The 27,147-nt window shown below is 39.6% G+C and overlaps 1 protein-coding gene across 5 annotated transcripts in view; it reads left to right on the plus strand.

Moving 5' to 3' along the window:
- mllt3 (MLLT3 super elongation complex subunit) overlaps window positions 1-27,147 on the plus strand; it is a 53,484-nt gene that overhangs the window by 22,293 nt on the left and 4,044 nt on the right. For 2 of the 5 annotated variants that reach the window (XM_034130897.1, XM_034130893.1), the window contains exons 3-13: window positions 7,301-7,383; window positions 8,303-8,446; window positions 11,130-11,168; window positions 12,018-12,143; window positions 14,538-15,116; window positions 23,218-23,287; window positions 23,898-23,951; window positions 24,994-25,132; window positions 25,507-25,603; window positions 25,725-25,793; window positions 26,566-26,637. In XM_034130897.1, the coding sequence (XP_033986788.1) occupies window positions 7,301-7,383; window positions 8,303-8,446; window positions 11,130-11,168; window positions 12,018-12,143; window positions 14,538-15,116; window positions 23,218-23,287; window positions 23,898-23,951; window positions 24,994-25,132; window positions 25,507-25,603; window positions 25,725-25,793; window positions 26,566-26,637 (1,472 nt within the window). The remainder of the gene's footprint in view (window positions 1-7,300; window positions 7,384-8,302; window positions 8,447-11,129; window positions 11,169-12,017; window positions 12,144-14,537; window positions 15,117-23,217; window positions 23,288-23,897; window positions 23,952-24,993; window positions 25,133-25,506; window positions 25,604-25,724; window positions 25,794-26,565; window positions 26,638-27,147) is intronic. The other 3 variants (XM_034130894.1, XM_034130896.1, XM_034130895.1) reach the window with 3 other exon arrangements.

Here is a 27,147-nt window from a genome sequence, read left to right on the forward strand (position 1 = left end):
AAAGATGTCATTTGACAATAAGCCAAAACCCAAATATATTGAACTTAATATCATGTAGGAAAATCATTAGCATCAACTTCTTAAAATGACATATTAAGAAGAATAGTCTATATCTTATAGTAAATACATGTATTTACTATAAGATAAATGCTTATCTGCATTATTTAGCTTATTGTATTTATTTATTTTCCTGACATGTTTATAGTTTACTTTGTCTGCATTACTTGCACATTGGTCTGCAACATAACCTGCACTATTTGTTTCATTTCTTTATTGTTTTATGTCTTATATAACTATGTTGCAATGTTGGAGGAGCTTGGGTCTTAAGATTTTCATTGCCATTTCTACACTGTAGCTGCTGTGCACATGACAATAAAGCCTTTGAAAAGTGTGAGCTTTTACTAAGTCAAGTGTGGTTATGGACCTGCACATAAAGTAAAGTATTCTTTTACTTTCCAGCAGCATAGTGACAGTAGAGGTACGAGATGGGAGATGTCCTTGGTTGGAGATGAAACCGGTAAATTGCCGTTCATGGGCAGCAACTTGAACCGCTATATCACCAAGGTGCCCAAATCTTTTAGTTCATACTACAGATATGTCTGAGATGAATTATAAAAAGTATCGAATTAGAGGTTTTTTTCCATCAAGAAATCCTTAAAAGATTTTTTTTTTACAAATTCCCCATACAGTACACTTCTTGGTCACAATTCTTTATTTACCAGATTTAAGGAATATGTGTCAAGTATATTTGTTTAGATTTAGCCTTTTTCTGTTAAAAGGAAAAACCTGAGGAAATGTTCTTGTCGAGTTCACTGCACTGAAAATATCTCAGTATGACATCACGTCTACCCAGTTATCCACGCAAATAAGAAGAATATGGCGACACATGTACAGACTTTCTGCTGGAGTGTGAAGGTTTCTTTCCATCACGGGGGGGGGGGTCAGCTCATCTCCCTCTCCACCTAGGTTTACATAAAGGTGAGTTGGTGAATGCGCTCTTTTAGCTGGGTGTAATTGAACCTGACCCACTTGCACAATTAACTGTAACTCATAATATTTGCTCGGTGGTATTGGGTTTAGGATGGCCTGGCCCCAGCGGTGAGGCTGACCTCAGAGCAGCCAGCCCAGCCATCAATCACTGCTGCGGCCCTGGAGAGGCCTGGAGTGGTTTAGCTTATGTGGGTTAGAAAAACGTTACCTATACAGCAAAGTAACCGTTGTTTTTTTATTTGGTGCTACTTTGACACCCAATCGGACTCCACATAGCATAATGCTTCACTTGACGTATGAAACCTCTATTTTCAGTGGTGGAATGTAACTAAGTACATTTACTCAAATACTGTACCTAGGTAAAACAAATTAAGGGACTAGAACTTTTAGTGAGTATTTTCTCTACTACATTTATTTCACAAATTGAGTTACTTTGCTGATTTAGATAATCAGTACAAAATATAAATCGACTAATACATTATCATATATTATTATAGGTTAAACTACCCAGTAGTATATTAAGTAATTTGAAAAAAAAACACTTTTACCAAGTGCAACATTTATGTAAAAAACACATTAATGCATCGATAATTAATATATAATCATTTCAAATATAAGGTGCTTAAATGCACCATTCTGCATTATGAGTTATTTTACTCTTGGTACTTAAAGTAAATCTTGATGCATTGCTTATACTTTAATGCTTTTACTTAAAGGTGGGGTAGGTAAGTTTGAGAAACCGGCTCGAGATACACTTGTTGCTATATTCCATGGAATGCTCTTAACATCCCGATAGCAATGAATATCTTAAGTGCTTTGACAAAAAATCCATAAAAAATGTCATCTGTGGAAGCCGTAGTACTGTAAAAAGCACGACCAATCATTTTAGCCGGCCCGGCTAAAATAACTGGATGGCCTACCTGCCTGTCAGCCTTCCATCTGTGCACAAACTTATCTCGTGCCCTCATTGGTCATGTGCGCGTTCGTGTGTGTTGGAGGAGGGGCTCTATAAGGAAGTGGCAGATTTTCTCCGGTTGTGTATTTTCAAATTCTAGCGCACTCGAGCCGGTTTCTCAAACTTACCTACCCTACCTTTAAGTACAATTTTGAATGCAGAACTTTTATTTTTAATTCAGTCGTATTAATGGTATTAAGGTTTACAATATAAATATTGATAATTACACGACACTAGTATGATTCCAAAGTATATTATTATGGCATACTATTATTATTATATATTATAAGCTCCAATTGTATTTATTGTTATAGTGATGGAAAAAAACTATAGATAAAGCTTAATAGCAATGGCAAAAAGAGGAGAATTGTGATAATCACAACAAAAATCTAGCTGAGAAAGACATTGAAATAGGGATTAACGTTCAATAAAAAGCTAGTAAGTAAACATTAAGTGTGACATGTGTCCGAGGTCATGAGTACATTGTCTATATCAATCAAAGTTGTGTAATGCCATTAGAAGCCTTCATTATTTGTCAATTAATGAGTTAGTTATTTTAAGTAATTTCAGCCAACTAACCTCACAATTAACTGGATTTTAAAATATTTATAATTTTCATTTGTAATAAAAACAGTCATTAGTATCAGACTTACCATGTCATTATCTAACTTTGATTATAACAGTTTGGGTACCGTAGTATAATGGTAATGTATGGGCTCAGAACAGTCTCATAATACACACATGCACACAGAAGGATTCACACTTGTATTTCATGATCCACAAAAGGAGTCACACTTGTATTTCCGGATCCACACTGTTTTTCAATGCACACACAAATGTGTTCCGTTTCATAGACATGTAAATAAAATCCAAATACAGAAAAAAGTTTGACATATGTATTTTTGATCCACACATATTTGTCTTCCGTTTAAAACCACTGAAGAAGAAGAAGATAGACCTTTATTAATCCCGCGAGGGGGAAATTCAATTTCCACTCTGTCGTACACACACATGCGTTCTTATACAGGTCATACAGTACACACAGAACACACTTTTTACAACATGCACATACATTAAAATACACACACAGTTATATGCACACATACAGTTGAGAGGTCAGAGCGGAGGCAGCCAGTCTAGCGAGGCAGCCAGTTCTTGCGTTCATGACGTAGCACTTCATATACGCATTTTGCGCTGTCCGGAGCTGACAGGTCCATGGAGCCTGCAGGCGCTAATCTCAGGACCGAAGGACCGTAGTATAGTCGTCTTTATTTTTACGGTATTATTATTCAAAGATAAATAAGGAAGTGTGTGTTATATGAGATAGCAGAGAGGTTTCAGCTCCGATTATTAAATCAAAGAGGCTTAATGTTTTCGATGATATTATTTCACTATAGCTATGTGGACGGTGTCAAGGTCCAATGTTGACTAAATTAATCAATAGCGGGTGTAACTAAAATACAAGATGTCTTTATTTTATATATATGTATATATATTATTAATAATATAAAAGATTGTATTTGCGTGCATTTCCTGTTCGGAAAGTGGCGCTGTACTGAGAGTGGCGATTTTATTTTGTAATTATATAATACTTGTAATGATGGTGCGTTCACACCGGACGCGATGCGAATAATATCTCGAGTTTCACGCCGGCTGTCAACTGTGTTTACTCGCCTCATTCATCTGAGTCAGCTTCTCGAGCCGTATCTGGCCGTGCAACACTTAGGCCCAATAGAGTGGCGAAGTCACGCCCATCTACTTCCGCCCCATGGGACCTTATTTCGGAAAAATTATGCATTGAAGTCAATGGGGAGAGAAAACGTATCTTTCGATCCCGTTTGAATTGTGCCATGAATTACACATATGATGTTTGTCAATCTTAAAAAATCATTTCCATGTAAAAAAAGTCACAGTTTACCTGTGTTTAGTCTAGAAAAAGGTCAATGTGCTCATTTTATTATAAAGTTGTGTATATTTACAGACTGTTGCAAAAACTAAGAAGCTTATAAACATCAGGTTTAAAACTAAAAGAGCTTTACAAAAAAGTAACACAATGAAAGATGTTTGGAGTTTTATTTGAGTTATTAATTTACATGTTTTGTCTAAGAGATGCTGATTTGAAACCGTTGTTACATACAGTTACGGCATTTCCTGTTTCTGCCGGAGAGAGGGGAGTTTGTCCCAAAGCTTGCCGCTGTATTTACTCCCTCCATCTGACAGGAGGGAACTTCATTCAGCTGCGAGTGTGGCTACAGACGGAGTTCACTCCGTCACGGTAGGGTCGAGGGAGTGGTTTGGGATTGGGCCTTAGTCACGTACTGTATTGTTACAATGTGAGGTGCAGGTGAAAAAACGATACGTGGAGAGAGGGTTTTCTTTCAAAAATAAACAGGCATTTTATTTCTTAACCTTCCATATTCTTTTACAGGAACACAAAACGTCATGCCTGGTGCTGCGTTCACCAGCAAGGAACAAACACAAAATGCCCCCCTCCCCTCTCTTCCCAACCACATTTATAGGAGACTGACCGCCTTCCCAATCCAACCTGGCCAATCTCCTTAACACCGTGGTGGAGACACGGAATCTGTTAAATTACGTGTCGGCACCACGGAATTTCTGCAACGTCCCGCAGTGAGCTTAATGTTTTATACTCTATAAAACGTTTTTAAAATGTACTTTATAGCTTGTATTAACTCACGGGAGGCTTCTTTTATTTTATTTTTATTCACAATATATTTTTGTATTCATCAGAATGTATTAGTTACGATTTTTTGTTCTCTAAAAACAGTGCATTGTGTGTAATACAACTGTGATTTGTATTAAATTATTTATTATATTCCTATTTGATCATGTCCCCCCTTATTGTAGGCTAATATTAGTCATTTGAAAAATATATAATGATGGTGAAAACCACTCCCCCCACATGATCGGAATGATGATGGTTACTGGTTTTCACCATTATCATCATTATATATTTTTCAAATGACTAATATTAGCCTACAATAAGGGGGGAAATGATCAAATAGGAATATAATTGTCTTTTAAATAACGTAATCTAAAGGGAACAATCTATTTGACACAGCTGAAGCTCTGGCCTTCCTTAAAAACAAAATAATTTAATAAAAATCACAGTTGTATTACACACAACGCACTGTTTTTAGTAACTAATGCACCATAATACATTCTGACGAATACAAAAAATGATTATGAATACAAATTAAATAAAAGAAGCCTCCCGTGAGTTACTAGTAAAGTACATTTTAAAAACATTTTATATAGTAGAAAACAACATTAAGCTCACTGCGGGACGTTGCAGAAAGTCGTGTGTCCACCACGAAAAAGGATCCTCATTCACTTTATATTGGGGTTGTTTCCGTGGTGCCGACACGTCATTTAGCAGATTCCGTGTCTCCACCACGTAATGCGGTGTTAAGGAGACGTGTACATTTCACGTATTTTGGTGAGACCAGGTTGGTCAGTACTACGAATCCAGTTCAACATACCCTAGATATGTTTGAGTTACCTGGCTTAACTAACCCTAACAAACGCGATCTCGCTAAGCGGTCCTACGACGCTGGTTATCAACTCGGTAACTCAAGCCAGGGTTTCTCTGTCCGGCTGAGTGCGCGTTCACATGAAAGGGGCGGGGTTAGCAACATTTGACCAATCACAAACATGGACAGCGCAGCGTCATACTTCCTGAATGAAAAGTAAACTATAATATTAGACAAATATGAAGAAGTGAAACTTTAAACTTAAACACTTTATCCAGGATAAAAGCAACACATTGATGATGTGATATGAATGATAATGGGACACACATCGACGTCTGCAGCAGTGCCGCGGACTATACGTAATGTTACTTTGATCCGGTTACTTATGTTGTGGCAGATATTTAAGTAAGCTTTCTTAACGCTAATGTTATAATAGTCAGATTGCTCTGAAGATGGGAGGTGATATTCTATTAATGTTCACGTTCACACAGTCGGTGATTTTTGCCGGCCATCTTTCCTGCAACGGCAGTTTAAACTATATTTCCTTTATCCTGTAATATGACTTGATAGCTTTAAACTCCGCACACTGAGCTCTGATTGGTCAGCAGGCGGTGCTTTCACTGAGTTGATCTCTTATCTGGAACCAAACCTGCTCCGGAGCAGGTTTGCCGTTCAGCATAAGTTACCATGGAGATCTACCCCGGTAAGAAGTGAACCAGCGTCGTAGGACCGGAAACTCAGAGTTAACCCTGAAGTTACCTCGCTAAGCGAAAATCCGGCTTTGTAGTACAGGCCTCTGGTCGGTCAGTACGCCCGCCCCTTTCACGTGAATGCGCTGGACAGAGAAACCCTGGGTTGATTTACTGAGTTGATAACCAGCGTCGTAGGACCGCTTAGCGAGATCTCGCTTGTTAGGGTTAGTTAAGCCAGATAACTCAGAGCTATACAGGGTTGAACTGGCATCTTCGTACAGGCCACTGATCGATCAGGCTAAGCTAACCTGTAGCTGCTCCCTGCACACTCACATCAACTTCATACAGACATAAATAAAGCAGCTGTATTCGCCATACAGGAAAAAAAAAAATATATATATATATATATATATATATATAAATCACAACATTAATTACAGATTAAAAGCAGTTCTGATAAGGGGAGTTTTGATTTGTGATTTGAACATGGTGAGATTGAGGTGGTCACAGATGTGTTTGGGGAGTGAGTACAAGAGGGGGGGGCAGCGACGGAGAAGGCTCTGTCCCCCCATCTTCTATATATTCCATTCAGACTTTGCATCACAGTGACATTATCTGAAGATGAACCAAGCTAAGACCTGCTTCACTTCTACTTCCAGTAAACACACTCAGCTCTCCACATGGACTTAATTGGTACTTTTTGTGCAGAGTCCACTGGGAGAGAGGCTGACAAACACACTCCTCCAGGGAGGACCACCTGAGCTCTCGTAGACTTTGTTTGTCTCCAAAGGCCCAAGTGGGAAGCTTCACCTTGTGGTGAACTGGGTCGATTCCCACCGTTTGAAGGCCCTGCTCCTAATTTAACTCAGCTCTTGTGTTGATAGACAATAGAAATGGGAGTTAATGAGATCTCAGGAGAATGGCGATGCAGCTTTAATGGCTCAGTTCATTAAGACTTTCCGTCGCAAAGGCAACAGTCGTTGTATTCCATACCCTTCTTTACCTGGTTTTTGCTTCCAGAAAATGTAATAATAATGTGTTATGTGAACAACTCTCCCTTAGCAACCACCACACACACACTTAACACTGATTCTATGAAAACTCCCTCTGTTTTGTTAGCCTTGCGTTGATGACCTTTAATTGAATGGTGATTTTCTCTTTCATTTCAGTTATCAAGGATCCCCCGTACAAAGTGGAGGAGTCTGGATACGCAGGCTTCATCTTACCTATTGAAGTTTACTTCAGAAATAAGGTACAACACCTGCTTGATTCTCAGTCTCTTTTAATCTTTTTGGTCCACCAGGTTTTTTTTACTACCGAATGCTATGGCTTTAAAAATGTATGTTATTGCTTTTTTCAATAAAAAAAATGATATTAAAGAGGGTTGAAGATATTGCAATAATGTGGCTACCGTTTTAATCACCTAGTCCACCAGGAAGCTTTTTAAGCAAAATATTTGTTAATATGGAAGAAATGAATTCTTCAATGAAGAATAGCCCTTCTAAATCTTAATTGTTTTAGAAAACATTTTTTGTTTGCATTTTATTATTCAGAATTAGATTTTCACATTCTTCTTATGCAGTGAGACTTTTTAATTATTATAATTCTGATATTTGAGTCATCGTTGTTGCCTATTATGGGATTCTTTTTTAAATTTCTCTGAGACAATTTTGTTGTAAAATTACCCAAACTGTGGTAAACAATATCTCTCAAGTTGACCATGGTCAGATTAACACTTAATGCTTTTAACTTTGGATGTTGAGTTTGCTTCATTAAAGTCGTGGACACTAAATGATAGACAAACCACATGGACTTGAGTTTCACTTTCTGCATTAATATATATTATTTTCCAGCATGATTACGAACCCAGACTCAGTGCTCAGTTTGCAGTGTTCCCAATAGGATTCTGAAGCTTTTATAAACATTTCCAGTAGTCCAGAAGTATTTTTTCGAGACTGTGTATAAGGTTGTGCCATGACATAACCATGCAGAGTAAATGCACACCTAATTCTATCATTGTAGAGAACAAGAGGAAGTTACAAATGGTCTCAACAAAAATCTAATTGTGGTCTTCTAGTGATGCAACCTTGTGATGTGAAGTTAGGTCCTGACAAACTGATTTTGACTGCCTTCTTTTTTCCCTCCCTGGGTTGATGATCGCTTCTCCTCAGGAAGAACCGAAGAAAGTTCGCTTTGATTACGACCTTTTCCTCCATCTGGACGGCCACCCACCTGTCAATCATCTCCGCTGTGAGAAGCTCACCTTCAACAGCCCAACAGAGGAGTTTCGCAATAAGCTGCTGAAAGCTGGAGGGGTAAGAGAGCGAGGGGTGGGGCTGGGACTTGAGTGACATGTCTTAATGGAAAACAGCAACTTTTCTGAAGCCCTGTATTTCTCCTGGAAAGGTTCAGTCCCAAACATTTTAGATGCAGCTAGGGTGTCCTGATAACGTTTTTTTGTCCCAGTTCCTACTTGTAATTTGGTATTGACAGTCTAATCTTATATCAACATTAATGTTGATAAAGTATGTAACTTAATAGATTCATCCGTGCTTTTCACAAGATGTTTTTTGTAAATATTCAAGTTCTTGGTTCATGAACCCCAGAAATCCACAAACCAAACAATAGCCATGTTTGGTCTGACATACAGTCACTCGCTGAATTAACATATTAGGAATATGACCTGGCCGTCACATGTGACATTTTAAGCGGTGAAAGTGACTGCAACTCATAAAAACGAGAAGTTACTAGCCGAGTGTTCGATACGCTGCTCTTTGCCAATAAGAAAGGAGAAACAACAGCTTTCTGACTGTCAGAGCTTAGTGAATCTGTGTATTATGCCAACAATGGTGTCATTGCATTATTATGTAGTCATGTAGCTGAGGCTTTTGTGTGACTTACAATAAGTGCTTTCAAACATGTGAATACAATCCAAAAACAACTTCAGCAATGATGCTGAGCTGCTATAGGTTCTAACTTTAAAATAGATTGTTTTTACCATATTTAAAGGCCAACTTGCTGTTTGAACAGATTTACACTTTGTAGTGAAAGGGTAGCTTTTCGTTTGGCAGAGCTTTGTGTACGGGCTGGAGTATATTGATATACTATGTAGTGGATGTGGAATGGACATTAGTTATTTTGTAGGCAATTCAGATAGTTGGACGGACAAACATTTGTACTGTCAGCCTGTCTTTAAGACTGAGTGAAAGTGTTCCCGTATGAATGAATAAGTGGAAGGGACCGAGAACAGGACCTTGGGGGGACCCCACTAGTGAGTAAATCCAAGAAGTACTGTTATTGTGTTCCTTGAGGTAGAATGTGAAGAGGGAAAGTTGAGAGCTTGCTAGCTCTTGTCAAATGCTGCTGAATAGTCTAACAGGAGGATGGGGGAGAGGAATGCTGATTTGGCAGTGTGGAGTTCCTCTGTGACATCAAGTAGGGCGTTCTGAGTTAAATCGCCTTTTTAAAACGTGCCGGTGGGTGTCGAGAAGATTGTTCTGGTGAAGATATGGAGAAAGTTGAGTGAAGACAGCACCACTCTTTAATGTACAATATTGGGTTTCTGTAAAAGGACAGTTTATCCCCAGAGCAACCAAATAGTGGTTCGCATGTACACACTGTAATCTGTACTTGCATATGGAGCAAAATGCTGGTTTAGTTGTTAATGAGACCTTTACACTGCAACACAAGCAGAATACTGTCAAGTAAATATGTGACCTGCTCTATCGAAATCAGTCGCATTGACCCGAAGACACATTTTGAGTTGTATACATTGTTGGAAAGAGGAGATTCCTAGCTTTCTAATGATATCAGGATTGTTGTTGTACTCCAAATATTAAGCAAAATATGTCACATTATATAATGACTGTCACCGAGTCATCGTTTTGAGAAAAAGGCCTTTAAAGTTTCCTCTTCTCTGGAATCCATCGATCTGATTGGTTATTAGCGGAGCAAATGATCAAAGTAATAACGGAGGGAAAATATTTTCGTTTGGATTACTGGTCTGGGGGAAGCTCGCGAGTGTGTGTGTGTGTGTGTATTTTTGTGTTTGTGTGTATGTGTTTGTTTCCCGGGGAAAACACTCACGAGAAACACCGGCTGTTGTTATGCCTGCTGTGACGTCAAGTTACTCCGTTCTCCGCTTGTAATTATGCCGTTACAAGCTTCAAAGTTGTATTTATCATCTGAATTTGTCGAAACAAGTTTAATATTCTGAAAGCCAAGACTTTGTTTATTTGAAATCAGATGAAAACAAACTGTAACGGACCCTACCGTGTTATCTATGATTACTATACGCCTTACATTCATAATTTCAGCTGGAGGGAGGGGGGCGGCGCACCGGAAGAGCAGGGTGCGAGTGAGAGCCGTCATCTTCCCTTTACAAGCTTCAAACATGTATTTATCGTGTGATTTTGGAAATAAAAGTTTCATATTCTGAAAGCCAAGACTTTGTTTATTTAAAATCAAACAAAACACCCGAACCCCGAAAAACTATTTTTTTACGCAAATCCACGTTTATTTTGAAATGAGCCGTTGCGACTTCCGACTGATTTCGATAGAGCAGTTCACATATGTTATTTTATTTAGCCAATGTCTATAATTCCCCAAACATGTCCTGATATAATCCTTAGGATGGGTTTGGGACATCAATAGTTGCTTCCTCAGTGTTCAGTCTTTTGGCCCTCTGCCAGAGGACCCCTGTAGTGGAAGTTTTATGACTGGAGCTAAGTGCTCTCTATTTACTTTGCCCTGCACCCTCTTCTTAGCCTCAAGAAGAGCTCAATGGCTGACACGGACCATATCGAAACCATCATTCTTAATTTCCACTACTGAAAGATCTTAGTATATCATTTGTACATTTGTATTCAATTCCAAGTTCCTTCACCACACCTTGTTCAGTGTTGTGGAGATTATTGTTTTATTATAACTTAAAATGATTTGCATTTTATAGATTGTGATCTGATTATTCATATGTTCTGTTGTCCCTCTCTTTAACAGCAGCGGGATCCTAACAAACAAAGTTCAGAAGACTCAAATGTAAGATTTCCAACATGCTTTGGGTTAACTGAGGAAACTTGTGTAATGCTAACAGCATTGGACATCTCTCCAAAGTGATTTGTAATTGGTTATGTGTAACAAACCCAGTCCTTTTATCCTGGCTGGGTGAAGTCCAGCCACTCGGCACTGCAGCACAGACACAGTGAGGCAGCTGTGTTGTCTTTACTTGCATATTCTGGCAATGGTTCCAGCTAATGACTGCACGATATTCCAGCAAATCAGACCGCTTTAGATGTTAAAGTGTGTGCTGTGAATACATTTGCATCTCTTGGCTTTGAAGAGGCCAGTGCGCTAATTAATTACTGTTAAGTCTTTCTTGAGGCTAATAACAAAACCTACATTTATTTCTACTAGACCATCAAGCAAAGTGTATTTATGAAGTACAATATCACACATACAAAATGTGTCTCAGGGGGCTGATTTATAACGCTTTTTAAACGATTCAAGATTGATTAGATTGGCTATTCTTTGTGTGATGAGGTCAGGTCTTAATATGAATTGGCAAAAATGTTCCAATCGATTCTTTTGAAATGTTAGTGAATGCATGTGCCTTTGAAGAAACAGTTAAACTTGTTTTTCAATTTCAAAACGTTTTTGAAGTCTTTTCTATTGCGACTGAAAGAATAGGAATCACAATAGCTAACACTTTAGGAAGCCTTGGAAAATATATTCCAATAAAAATGTGGATAAAGAATGTCTTATCAAATCAACTAATGCATCAGACCCAGCATTCAAGGCCACTTTTGGGTACTCAAATCTTATTTTCCTTTAGTCCATCTAAAGCAAAGAGTCCTCTGAATATGTGTTTTTCTGGTTGTCCTCCTGCAGGTGATGGTGATGCAGGAGGGCTCCACCTCTCTGTTCGGACAGCACATGAAGCTGCCTTCACTCCCCAGCTCGCTGACATCCACCTTCTTGGACCAAAAGAAGAGCAAAAGCTTTCACGGGTCAAAGGTCAGTGTCGTTGTTTCCAGGTCACACTCCCCCCCCGCCCCCCCCCCACCCACTCTCTGCCACACCCAGCTCTGTAATATTTCACTTCTTCAAAAGTATGCAGGCTTTAATCCCCCACATATTCGGCAGGTTCAAAGACCTCCAGGAAATTTAAACTCAAAGATTTCAAAGGCTTAAGCAAACTAAATCTTGGCTGCTGAGCCATAAGCACCGACTCCACTGACAGAGAAGCATGCTGGGAATCTATTTTCCTACATGTCCTTTGAAGACTTCTTATGCATAGAAGCATTAATGTTTGACAATATAAGTTTTAGAAGCTACCTGTTAGATTTGAGACATTATCGTGTGCAGCACTGAATCATCATCATCATAATTATAATAATAATACACTTTATTTATATAGCACCTTTTGAAAACATAGTTTACAAAGTGCTTGAACATACAAATCCACGGACAGCAAATGAATTAAAAAAAACTGAAACTAAACATGAGAAGTTAATTAAAGCAAATAATAAAACAGAAATACAAAGAAAGAGAATTCATGAAAAATTAAATAAGACTAAAAGTAGAATCACATAAAAGCAATTCTAAAAAAGTGAGTTTTTAAAAGTGATTAAAAAGAGCAGGCAGATGTTGCAGCCCTGATCAGAATCCTGTCTGTCTATAAGCCAGCATGATGTTTCCATTAAGTGTATTTTTAGTCCCTTTAAATAGTGTCATTTAAGAGCCACGTTAGGAGAGGCCCATTTCACATGGAAACAGTTTCCAGTCTAAACACTGTGTGTGTGATGAATTACTTGTAGAGCAGGAGGTCACACACACACACACACACACACACACACACGCTCTCGCTCTACTTGCAAACCCCTCTCTTTCTCCATCACATGTTGAGAATGATTGCACTGGTACTATAACACATTAGATATTGTTGTAATAAATCATGGCTATAGGACAAAAGGTCTCAGACACTTTAGTTTCTATCTGTTATTTATTACAATCATTTAATTTCACAAGCATGCCTGAAGTATTTCACTAACTTTTGTTTTATTGAATACAATATAATATAGTATATTTGAGGGTTAAATGTTACTTCTACTACTGCTATCAATAAAATCATCCAAAAATATATTATAAGTTGTAAATTGCTTGATCCAGACGTCTTGTTCTCTTCAAAACGATGCATCTCTGGAAAGTAAAGAACATACTCATTATATGACTGTAATGATGATGTGCTGACAGTGTTATTAATATTATACGCCCTTCAGTCATTTACATGAACTTGTGCCACTTGCTAACCTGCCAATGTCACGGTGCTGAAAGGTTTAGCCGTGTCAGAGCGCTGTGTCCTGTCCAGAGCACTAAAGCCTTTTTATGTTGGGCTGCCCTGTGAGGGGGGCGGTGGAGGAGCTGCTGGAGGTCAGGAGGAATCGGCAGCTTTACATCCTGAGGTCCCGGGGTCACCAGCAGATAGGCAAAATGAAAGGTTTTAGAGGTGCTTGGGCAGAGTTGTAACACTCCCCGTCGTCTAGACTGCTTTAATGGGTTTACGGCATTGATGAAATATTGACAAGGAGGCTGGAGGTGAGACCCAGGGACAAATGGGCCCCGTCGTTAAAAGGAATGCATTTCCTCCTTTCTCCGCATTGCCCTCTGCTCCACTTTTAAGGTTTGCGCATGTGTGGCTTTTGAAAAGACCCCCTCACGCCACGAACAACACCACTGAAAAGAAGTCCTGAGTTTGCTCTTTAAGCCCATAGATAGACTGAGAACACCCTTTTGATTTTCTTCTTCTTCTCACAGGGCAGCATGCATGTTTCCTCTCATGTAAAAGGCAGAGCATTCATCTTCATTTGACATAGCTTTTGCTCGCTTTGTTGTTTGGCAATGTGCTTTTTACAAGAACTACACATAGTCTAAAGTGCAGTCAACACAACAAGAGGAAACATGATCACATGAGACATTTTCAGAGATTAGAAAACATGTCTTTCCTCTTTTGGGTTATTGGGATATATTCAGTGGCAATTTACTTACTTTAGGTATTATTAAGACAAGACCAGTCCATACCAATCCTTAGACATTATTTTTCAGTGGCTAATTATGTGCTTGCCCTATTATGTTTGCCCACGGACCTAAAGGATCCTTTTGCATAATCCTTTGAGCTGAAGTGTATTCTTCTGTAGCTTAGATGATTCTGTGTGATTCTGCTCTAACACCACAATGTTAGTTAGAATATCTTGTGTTTTTTCAAACATGACTTAACTTGCATTCATGTAGTTTGAACATTAGCCATACGTTTAGAATTCTTGCTAGGCTAAATCCTGATGTACAGTCTTTCATTCTGTAGGATGTGTTGAAACAATGTAGGATCTCTTATTTGTTGGCTCTGATCCACAGGATGGCCCCAAAGGAAGCAGCACCACCCTTCTCACCACGGCAACAACCACCAGCACCAACAACATCAGCTTCTCCAAACTCCACAAACCCTCCAAGGACCACAAAGACAAGCCTCCAAAAGACTTGAAAGAGCCCAAAAGTGCCTTCAGAGACTCTGGCTGGGAATCCAGCAAAGTCCCCAAAGAACCTTCCAGGAAACCCAAAGAGAACCAGCCACTTAGAGATATCAATCCTAAGATGGGCTTCAAGGAACCCAAGTCTTTGTCCAAGGGGCATCGGACTGAGGGGATGACCCCTGGGTCGGGGCTAAACAAGCGTCTGTCCAGCTCCGACGCTGACGATCTCGTGACCAAAAAGCGTAAAAAGGGATTTGCTGATCCTTCAGGGAAGCAGACGTTGGGGTCAGACGCTCCACATTTGGATAAGAAAGTCTTGAAGGATAGATCGCAGATGAGAACAAGTAAACTGCGACCAGAGGTTGAAGAGGCAGAGCGCAGGAAGGTGTCCACACTCCCCCCGTTCCAGGACCTGGGGGACCACAATGACTCTGATATGGAGGACCAGTCCCACAAATCAGATGTAAGTACAACCTCTTTTTGAACTGTCAAATGTTTTTGCAACCAAAAGTATAAGAAATGTTGTTCTGGTGTCTGCTAGCTTAGTGAAGCACCAGACTGAATGAATCTGTTTGCTTAGAGCAGGGACACCCATATCCTGTCATCATCACGGAGGTTTAATAAGCAGCTGTCTGACCCTGGTACAAGTCCAGAACATTGAACTCACTGATCTGAGCATTCAGGCCACTTTACTGGACCAAGTGTTGAAGGGAGGGGGTTGTGGAAAGATATCCAATTCTTGGAGGGGGTGCAGGGGTTTGTTGGTGGTCAGTCCTTCCTCAGTGTGGAAAGGCTATAAAACCAGATGACAGAGAGAATCCTCTTGGAGGTCTGGGCAGGGGAACTGGAGGGAGGGGTCGGCACCATGAACTAGTTCAGCTACATTCAACTGGGTGTCCGAACAGGAAGAGGACACAACTGAGGAGAGATTTTATCAAGATGACGTTTTGTTTCTGAATTAACAGCAAATAACTGTTTTTGTACACTCAAAGTCTGTTGGTATTGGAATGAGTTTATTGTGGACGTAGCATGTGCTCACTTACTAACATACAAAGTATTTCTCTCTGCCTCCACATCAAGAGCAGGATTAGAGAAACTACAGTGGCTCCTTTCATGAAGAGGCTGACATTTGACTGGGTTGCCTGGTCCACGCACATTTGGTGGAGAACCTCCCCATAAAGACGGGCTGTTTTAAAGCCAAATAGTGGACAAGAAAGATTTATGGTTTTACAACACCTGAGGAGAAAAGGGAGAGGCGGCAGTAAATAGCATAGAGTTCCCCTTTAATCCTTTTTGCTTTTGAAGGAAGAAAAAGGGTGAAGAAAGGTCTGAATCCCCGTGCTTTGAGCACTTTTCTTTTATGCGATGGTATTTTCATTTCTATTCTCTACAGCTTGTATAAAGTGTGGGTCTTTGTGTGTCTTCCTCCGTAGGAGCAGCTTGTTTAGCCAGGGGAGTTATTACTTAGCACTAGCAGAACCTGTGTTTTTGTCTGCTCTGTATGTAAATGCCTTTCAGCTTTCCCATACAGAGACTGGGGGTCGAGTTGCTTGTAAAAGGGATGTGGGGTGACAAATGCCAGGTGTTTGATTCTCCCCAGGCTAGCAACTCGGGTGGCCGAGCGCCGCTCTCATTTCTCATGTGACCACTTGTTTGATCTTGCTGTTTTCCTCTGAGCGCGGGGCCAGAAACAGCAGAGAGGAGGACATGTGGAGTAGGTGATGACATGAAGGGAAAGCAGGCTGGCTGTTAGCATGAGAACTTTGCTTTAGCACACTGGAGCCGAGTGATCTGTCACTTGCACAAGTGTGTGACATATGGCCCTTGTTCATAACATGCACATCATCACAGAGACATGTGCAGTAGATAGCTTAACATATTTTCATGATAAGCTTGGTATTGTAAGGAATGACTAACAAATATTTTATTGCATTAATATTTTCTAAGCCTCTTTATAAACAGTACCATTTAGAAAGAAATGCCACGTCTAACCTCTGCATACATTATTCTCCCTTAAACTGAAAAAAATAGTATTACATTGAAAGAAATATGAATAGATAATGTAAGTTATAAAATGGACATTAAAGATTTTAAATAAATTATTTTATTCTAAGTTTTCATTCAAGTTTAGCTTATATGACCTTAACTTAAGGATAAACTTAAACAATTTTACACATCAAAGAAAACTAAGCAAACAATTCTGGTTTGAAAAACCCAGAATTCCCTGGGTTTCTTCAAGGTACACAAGTTGAGAAAAATACAGAAGAATAGAACAAGATTGAAACAGTTGAGAAAAGCATGAATATGTGAACTGCATGAGGAACATTGAGCTGATACATTTCAATGACATCTTGGTGTAAAGATGAATGAGGAATGTTTCTAGGCTTTTTCATTCACAATAAAACGGTTTTGTTTGGACAGCCCCTGCTGAATTAGACAAGCTAACCAAAAGCTCTTGGTCAGATTAGTCTTGTTTGCCGGCCTTTCTCTTTTGGCCCTCCTAACTGTGCCAAGAGTTAAGAGAAGAAGCCAGATTGATGCCAACACACTGCGACTAAAGACTATTTATCGTCTTTGAAGAGGGCAGCTTTGGTGGCTTTGAGTAAAGCAGGACAAAAGCCCTTAAAAGGAGTGCTGGTAAGATTGATGGCTCCCTGAAGAAGCTGTCCCATAAACCAACAGACCAGCTGTGTGTTGTTTGTTGGCAGGAGGTGACAGACATTGAAGTCGCTCTGTCTTTTGTTCTCACTTCTCTTTTTATCTCATGTTTCTTCTTGAGGTCGCTTCTCGCTACTTTGTAGTTCTGTACCACGGCAACAGCCTCCTTTTATATACATTTGGGTTTGTATATTGACAAAAATTGCATTTAAACTCCCTTTAGAATGACTTGTTTTAAACTTGCACAACATGTTGTTCTGAATGGGTAAACCCACTATGAGAGCATATTGTGTTTATACCACAGTACCTTCTACCTGTCACATCTCTTATACTCCTTTTCCTCTATAAGAACTTAACAGTAGGCAACATGGGGCTTCCCTTATCTAACTTTGAAATACTTTTAAATGTACATTTTCTGTATATTCTCTTGAGTTCTGCTATATTTTACCTAATTAGGACTTTTCAAATACACACTTAAAAAGGCAACATAATGTCTGGTTACTTATGTTTGTCTAGCAATTAACTGACTGCCCATAGGTCAATTTAAAAAAAAAAAAAAAAACGTTGGTCGGTGTGTGTGGGTATGTGTGTCCGTTGCTCTCAGAGCGAATAGAAAAGCAGGCAGAAGCAGGGAATAAGTATTTAAAATGTTTCAATTCAGGATGAATTTATGGTCTGATCAGTTCCTTTGATAGTCCTCTATAGAAACCCTGTTCAAACTATTATATACTACACTATAAGCCACATAGTAGCATTCATATTGTTGTTGATTTTCTGACAGATATCCCAAAACAGCACCTCAAACCACTTTGTTCAGTTTGCCCCACTGTGTGAATTTCTTATCATTTATTTTCTATCATGTTGTTCCCTCTGTTTTCTCTGTGCGCTGACACATCTCCTTTTGAAATGTCTTCCCTTCACAAAATACTAATGTGGCCCATTAGTCTTTGTTTTGTTGTTTATGGTGTTTTTCTTTGTAGGGTTGCATCCAACGATTACTTTGATTATAAATTATTCTGTCTATTATTCTTGCCGATCATCTGATTTATTATATACTAATTGCCCTTCCGTAGGATATTGTATATAAACCACAACGGATTAAGTTCAACCTTAAAACAGACACTGAAACCAGAGAGTTGCAACACTATTAAAGGTGGGGTAGGTAAGTTTGAGAAACCGGCTCGAGATACACTTTTTGTTATATTCCATGGAATGCTCTTAACATCCTGATAGCAATGAATATCTGAAGTGCTTTGACAACAAATCCATAAAAAAATGTCATCTGTGGAAGCTGTAGTACTGTAAAAAGCACGACCAATCTTTTAGCCGGCCCGGCTAAAATAACTGGATGGCTTACCTGCCTGTCAGCCTTCCATCTGTGCACAAACTTATCTCATGCCCTCATTGCTCATGTGCGCGTTCGTGTGTGTTGGAGGAGGGGCTCTATAAGGAAGTGGCAGATTTGTTCCGGCTGTGTATTTTCAAATTCTAGCGATCTCGAGCCGGTTTCTCAAAAATTACCTACCCCACCTTTAAGGGTTGGTTTTATTGTTGAATTTGTTCTCGTTATGTGACATCACATGAGTTCGACCAATCAAAAGGTACCTGAGACTTGAATTTAGCATCACCACTCTATTAGGTCGCAGGAGAACATTGAAGGTAAAAGCAGAACTTGTGATGGGTATTTAGTTTGCCTCCTGCAGTGGCAAAGTATTGTACAAGAGTGTACGATCATTGGGAAGGTGGGTGAGGGTTATCATGGTTTCAGTATGGCTAATACACAAAAACACCATACAACGTCCAATTGGATCTCCAACCTGATTCGCTCTGTTTTAGACAGGAGTTTAAACATGTGGATCAGATCTCTTAACACACAGGGGAGACATATACACTGTACTGCATACTGTATGTTAAAAAGACATGAAAAAGGGCATTTTGCATAATATGTGACCTTTTTAAATCACCTGCTACACTACAGTGTATTTGCCCTTCGGTTTCAAATGGCACTTGAGGCTTCACTCAGGTGCCCGGGAGAATATTATGAGGCACATCTTCTGATGTTTGCTAGTCCATGTGGTTTGTTGAAATCTTCACACGTGGAAGACTGCTTTCTTTTAAAGTGTATCCAAGCATGTGAGAAGTACAAATGTCAGGAATGTGGTGATCTCTTAGATCTCTGCCCGTTCTCACACCTTGGATAAATGTCTAACAGTTTCTTTTTTTAGAGTCTCTTTTCTCTTATTTCTTGTCTATTTTAATATTGAGTTTGACGCTTAACAGTTTTCCTGTGTATTAGACATTTTAAAAACTCCGACTTGCCAAGCTTATATTTATGACAATATATCACACAACTATATTGTGCTAAACAATATTTATCGTGATATGAGCTGTTTATTAAACGTGTTGTCAAAAGAAACAGACAAATATTTTGTCATGCAAACTTTGTAATAGTTACAAGATTGAAACAATGACTTAAAAAGAGCAACCAGAAGTTCTTGTGTTCAGACTGACAACAATTGTGACGTGGCAGGAATGAAACCCTGGGGCTCTCTGGGCATCCCCGCAACTAGTGATAAACCTGCCAATTGGACACTAAATCTAGCTGCAAACGTGTGGCATTGTATTAGACTCAGTCATTTATGATGGTAGATGTAGACCTGAGGCTCAAGTAGTAAAAGTAGCCTGGCTCTTTTCAGATGGACCAGAAGTAGAGTGTGTGTGGATGTGTTGGCTGGCTAACAGCTGTGACACACCAAGACGACTTCAAAGTGCTGACTCAGGACATCTTATGCTCATTTTCTGGTTCGATCCGGTACTTTAACGGTATTTTCATCGGTTATTTTTTAAGGGAAAAACTAAACAAAATGAAAACAGAATTAACATAGCTTTATTTTACGTAAGATATTAACTTTTTGTAACAAATAATGATAGACTAATGTGATGATGGCAGAGCAAAACAAATAAAATCATGACTTTTACTTTACTTGAGTATTTCTATGTTTTGCTACTGTGTACTCCCCTACAGTTCAGCGGTACATGGTGTACTTTTCCTCCACTGCATGTATTTAATACCTTTAGTTACTTTACAGATGTGGATGAATGATGTGAAATATAATCAAGTGTTAAATCAGACTTTAGTTCCACCTGGAGTAAATTCACAAGCTACCCTGCAGTATACAAAGTCATTCAAACTAGCTGCACCTTTAGCAGCTTTGAGAACACTTTCATGATCAATCATTATAAAACACATCATATATATTATTCTGAAATCTTTTTTTTCCTCCAACCCTGCTTATCTAACTGTTTTGGTGTTTCATTTTTTTTTTTTTTTGCCAGAAAAGAAATAACAAATATACGGAGCCCTGAGGCCTGTACTACGAAGCTGGATTTTCGCTTAGCCGGCTAAATTCAGGGAAATCTCGGGCTTTCCGGTCCTACGACGCTGGTTCTCTTTTTAGCAGGCTAGATTTCCATGGTAACTTATGCTGAGCGGCAAACCTGCTCCGGAGCAGGTTAGGTTGCAGGCTAAGAGATCAACTCAGTGAAAGCACTGCCTGCTGACCAATCAGAGCTCCGTGTGCGGAGTTTAAAGCGATCAATTCATATGACAGGAGGAGAAAGGAAACTGCCGTTGCAGGAAAGACGACCGGCCAAAATCAACTGACTGTGTGAACGTGAAAATTAATAGAATATCCCCTCCCATCTTCAGAGCAATCTGACTATTATAACATTAGCGTTAAGAAAGCTTACTTAAATATCTGCCACGACATAAGTAACCTGATCAGAGTAACATTAAGTACAGTCCGCGGCACTGTGAGTGCAGACGTCGATGTGTCCCATTATCATTCATATCATATCACATCATAATGTATCATATATTTCCTTATTTGAGTCAGCTGAGCCGTATCTGGCCGTGCAACACTCACAGTGTCACATACTGTATGCAGAAGTATTGTTTTAAGCAACACATTAAATTGACGAAACACTCCAGTCAAATTCTCCTAATTAAAGTCAGATCCACTCGTGTCTTAGACGGGGCAGTGATATCATAAACCTGTTAATGTACGCATTCAAACACTTTTTCTTTTACCAGCTGTATTCACCTTGCAGGTGCAGCTATGTGGCTTTTATCCTGGGTAAAGTGTTTAAGTCATGGATGTTTAAAGTTTAACTTCTTCATATTTGACTAATATTAAAGTTCACTTTTCATTCAGGAAGTATGACGCTGCGCTGTCAGTACGCTTCTCCGTGTTTGTGATTGGTCGAATGCTCCAAATACCACCCCTTTCATGTGAACGCGCACCTAACTAGATAGGACACGGCTGGCTTGAGCGATCCACTTGATAACCAGCGTCGTAGTACAGTTTAGCGCCAGCGCGTATGTTTTGGATTACGCCAACCGGCTAACTCCAACATATCCAGGTTAAGTTGAACCAGCTTCGTAGTACAGGCCTCTGGAGGGTTCATAGAGAGAAAAATAAATAAAACGAGGCCACGATATACTTTCTCGTTCGCACGAGATACTTTCTTATGGTTGGACACATCGAACTGCCCGATTATCTCTTATGGTTAGACACATCGAACTGCCCGATTATCTCTTATGGTTAGACACATCGAACTGCCCGATTATCTCTTATGGTTAGACACATCGAACTGCCCGATTATCTCTTATGGTTAGACACATCAAACTGCCCGATTATTACACCATATTATTCGTTTTATGAAGAAGATGTCCTGTCAGGGTGTGTGTGTGTGTGTTTGTGTGTGTGTCTGTCGGACACACACATACACCGAACACACACACATCATGTAGCATTTCACGTTTCCATAGCAACAACAACTTCCTGTCAACAGCGTAAACTCGCCTTCAAAACGTGTGTGTGTGTGTGTGTGTGTGTGTGTGTGTGTGTGTGTGTGTGTGTGTGTGTGTGTGTGTGTGTGTGTGTGTGTGTGTGTGTGTGTGTGTGTGTGTGTGTGTGTGTGTGTGTGTGTGTGTGTGTGTGTGTGTGTGTGTGTGTGTGTGTGTGTGTGTGTGTGTGTGGTGTGTGTGTGTGTGTGTGTGTGTGTGTGTGTGTGTGTGTGTGTGTGTGTGTGTGTGTGTGTGTGTGTGTGTGTGTGTGTGTGTGTGTGTGTGTGTGTGTGTGTGTGTGTGTGTGTGTGTGTGTGTGTGTGTGTGTGTGTGTGTGTGTGTGTGTGTGTGTGTGGTGTGTGTGTGTGTGTGTGTGTGTGTGTGTGTGTGTGTGTGTGTGTGTGTGTGTGTGTGTGTGTGTGTGTGTGTGTGTGTGTGTGTGTGTGTGTGTGTGTGTGTGTTCTAGTGAAGGTGAAGGCGGTGCGTAAAAGGCACAGATAGCAGATACTGTGAGAGTCACGGACATGAATTCATAGATGAAGGCAGACTGGTTCACAGACTCTCCTGTTTTGCCAATCCGGTGCTTAAACAAATAGCTCTACACCTCTGGCCGTAAAATGAAGTCCGAGTTTGAAATATATCTCAAATAATGTATGCACTGTCATTTCCCCACATAAACATAACAGTCTGCAATGAAACGGTTGTCTCCTGTGCGCTCCACTTCCTACTTGGCGCACCGGACACTTTCTCGTGCGAACGAGAAAGTATCTTGTGCGAACGAGAAAGTATATCATGCGCACAAATTAATAAAACGTGGCCTCGTTTTTTTTAAATTGAGGCCACGAATTACATCTCGTGCTCACGAATTAATAAAACGTGGCCTCATTTTATTTATTTTTCTCTATGAACCCTCCAGGGCTCCGTACAAAAATGAGCAAATGCCTGCACATAAATACATTTTGATGTGCATACGTGTCTTACAGTAACTGCATTGATCCAAATGTAGTCTGTTTTATGTGTATTTGATTTCCTCACACTTTCCACTTCTCTTTCCCAGTCTGAGCAGCCCAGTCCAGCCAGTTCCAGCTCCAGTTCAGGCTTTGCTCCCACTCACCACAAACGCCAAGGTAATGATCTGATCACTCATCAGTTGGTTTATCCTCTTTTTCTGTCAGAAATGTTTGCGATTAGATCTGTTTTTAAGAATGGATAAGAGAATGCAATACCCGTTCACTTTGTGCACACTGGGACATGAACTAGGAGTTGCAGAACTGCCTTTATTTAAACACATTCTTACATTTCCTTCATTTGAGGGACTGCGATCGTAGTCTAAACAAATGGCTGAATTATTTTCCAGAGACAAAAAAAAACATTTGGTACTTTTGGGTAAACAAAGACATTTCAGAATTAAGTCAACATAGTTTGATAAAATTGCTTTGGAAATGAACTTATCAGATGTAGCTATCATTTAGCCAGAAAAACATTAATACATTACATCACAATGTAATTGTATTAAAATAATGTCCCCATCTCATTTTATAACTGTTATTTTTGTCCTGAGTGGACATATTATCTTATTGTAGTGAGCTTCATGAAACACCAGGGTTTAAACTATGTGCTTGAACCCCCGGCTGGAAAGTAAGTCTGGAATGTTTTATTTATTATAACGTACATTTTTGGGGCATTGGTTTCTTGAGGGTGACCTTTGCTTGTGTTTGTCATTTTCTCTGGATGCAGTGGTGGACTTCATCATCAGGAAAAGGGTGGCTATTCCTGCCACCACCCACACAGGTAACACATCCTGGTGTGGAGAATGTGCATGGAGAGTTACTTGGTGTTTATAATACTGACCAAACAACATGTGAACATACTGTATGACCTCTTCACCTCTAAGATGAGGGACACACTATATCATTATGGTGACTACATGTCCCTTTCTTACCATGAACACACACTGTAGTTTCCATTGTCCCACATACACTGTCCTGCTGCCGGAATACACACTGAGTGTGTGTTTAAGATGGGCTCCACAGGTTTTTTTATGTCATTGGTCATAATAGTTTACATAATAAACTTTCACCATATCCGAGTGGTACACAAGGGTGTTCAGTTATCTGGGATTCTGGGGTTATTATTTTAAATATATATAAAATAATAACCCCAGAATTTGTTTTGCCATTTGATATATATATATATATATATATATATATATATATATATATATATATATATATATATATATATATATATATATATATATATATATATATATCTATATATATATATATATATATATATATATATATATATATATAATATACGTATATATGTATATATAATTTTTTGTATCCGCTAAAATACAACAGTTCCCTATCAATAACAAATAAGGAATAAAAAGGCTGAAATAAAAAAGAATTAGCCCATAGTTCTAGCCCACATTTCTTACAGAATGAAGGCAAAAAAAATCTTTGACAATAATTAAAATACTCTCTCCTGTTTAAATAACATTCACTTTGAAAATGTTTTTCAATTGTTAAGCCAAATGAACACCTTGAAGAATCCAATCAGCTTCGGGCTGAGAGTCTCTGAGGGGGAGGGGGGGGGGGGGGGGGGAGGAGTGTCAGAGAGATTGACCTACTCATTGTTGGTGTCTTTTCGTAGGATCTGTTGATATATAGAATAACAGCGTTACTCTTTTTAACATTTAAACTGCTGTGATCAGACGCAGCAGTGGTGCAGCCTCAGGCTCCGCCCCCCAGCATGCTCAGCTGCTAATGCATGTTATTACTCGTGTTTCAAATGAATAATGAAAGACCTGGATGTTCTGTCCCAGTGCTGGGCCCGCTGCAGTCCGTCATGCAGGATCTGCACTCCGAGGACAACGACGATGATTCAGAGGAGGACGACGGCAACGACATGGACTCTGACATGGAGCGACCGGCACACACACACCACACACACCACCAACGCAGGTTAGTGAACAGTCACTAGAAATAGGCTTATTGGTGCTGCCACACGCCATGAAGAAGTCATCATGACACAGGCAGCAAATATGAGCAGGATACAGAAGCTGTGGGATTTTAACTACACCATTGAGTTTTAGTGATTTGGGTCATTCAAGTGCTTATATTTATATATTTTGTGCAAGAGTAGAAGTGAATGTTCTACATTTATATTTTTCTCTGTGATCTTTTGTTAAACCCGCTAGATTTAATATACCACACAATAAAACGTTTTTTGAATTTCTTGTGGAGGCAGTTTGATCTCCCATGGCAGCCGGGCAGCAGAGATGTAAAGCCTCTTCTGATATACTGAAGCTTTTGTTTCCTGTTCTCTTCTCCCCCAGGGTCAGTCTGAGTGATGGCAGTGAGAGTGACAGCTCCTCCCCCTCACCTCCATCCCGTCATGAAGCCCCGCCCTTACTAAAGACTACTAATAACCAGGTAAGATGATATCCTAGTATTAGTTAGTGTCATTGAATAATAAGGAGGGAACCCAGGTTGTAATGTCTGTAGGTTGAAGTAACACAGAGTGACTGACTGCATGTACTCTGCTCTCTGTCAGATACTGGAGGTGAAGAGTCCCACCAAGCAGAGCAAGCAGGACAAGAACAAAAACATAGATTGTGACAAGGTACACAAAGCTTTGTTTATCAGTACAAATCAGCCCATATGCAATAGATTAGGAAGTATTTCAGTAACATATGGAGTTTAACACAGTACAATGCTCCTGCCTTCACTTCCCTTCTCCTGACCACAGAGTATGACTTGGCTTTGATAGAACAATACATAATGGGATCATAAATAATGAAAGAAACGTTATCAGTTCAGTAGTTTCACAGATACCTTTAATAAAGTGGTTTGCAAAGAAAACTTTAAGACAGTTTAAAGGTTTTTTCTGTCTTAAAGCTATTTTTGAGGGAATTTATTGGATAAAAAAAGAAATCCTTACAAATGTACAAGTCTAACAGTAGTTGAATAACCAGCACAAGTTGACAGCTCAGTTGGAAAAATACAGTTTTACAAGATGTTGAATAATATAGTAAGATTTATGTTAGAAACGAATAAAACATTGTCTGAAAGCTGGTTAGAAACTTAACCATATTTATTCTAATTTAAATCCAGCTGTCTTGTTCTATTTACCAAAAACTTTTGTAGTTGCTAAAAAAGGGGTTTTGTTGGTTAGTCATTTATATTTCCCAGTGTAAGGCGGTAGGAGTTCTAACCATACCCAGCTGTGCATGTGTGCGTCTTGTGTGACAGGCTGCAGTTGGACGAGTCTGGTGTGAATGGGTGAGACGTGGTTGAGCGTATGTTCCTCTAGCTGGGCCTTATATCACGTTTCTGTGTGAAAGTGTCATATCTAAGTCCATAAAGCTAACAATGTGTTGCTGTGTGTTTCCTAGGCTTACCTGGATGAGCTGGTGGCGCTGCATAAAAGACTGATGACACTGAGAGAGGGCCATATACTGCAACAGGTGTGTGTGTGTGTGTGTGGGGAACTGCACTGTATCATCTGAGTCAGGGAGACTGTTGCTGTGAGGATGTGCCGCTGTCTTTAAACCAGAAGGCTGTGGCATGGCTAACGGTGTGTGAGCGTGTTGTTCCCTGAGCAGGTGGCACTGCTCTGTATGAATGAGGTGTGAATGGGTGAATGACTCGTAGTATGTAAAAGCACTTTGACGGTTGATAAAGGACTATATTAGTGCAGTCCATTTACCATTTAACTCTCTGGGAATTAAAGGTGCAGCATGTAGTATTACACTTAATAATTAATATTGACCCGTCTCCCAATGAATATTTTTCCTTGTCAAAACTTGGTGCCGATATTAGATAGATAGATTCATACTTTATTTATCCCAAGTTGGGAAATTGTTTTGTCACAGCAACATTCATGTTCATGTATTACCCCAAATGCTTACCTAAATCTCTAACTAAACTGTCGACAGTTAGCCTGTGGCACAGATAAGAAGCTAGAGTTTTAAAGT

This window comes from Trematomus bernacchii, unplaced genomic scaffold (assembly GCF_902827165.1).
Source record: "Trematomus bernacchii unplaced genomic scaffold, fTreBer1.1, whole genome shotgun sequence".
In the NCBI taxonomy this organism is placed as follows: domain Eukaryota; kingdom Metazoa; phylum Chordata; class Actinopteri; order Perciformes; family Nototheniidae; genus Trematomus; species Trematomus bernacchii.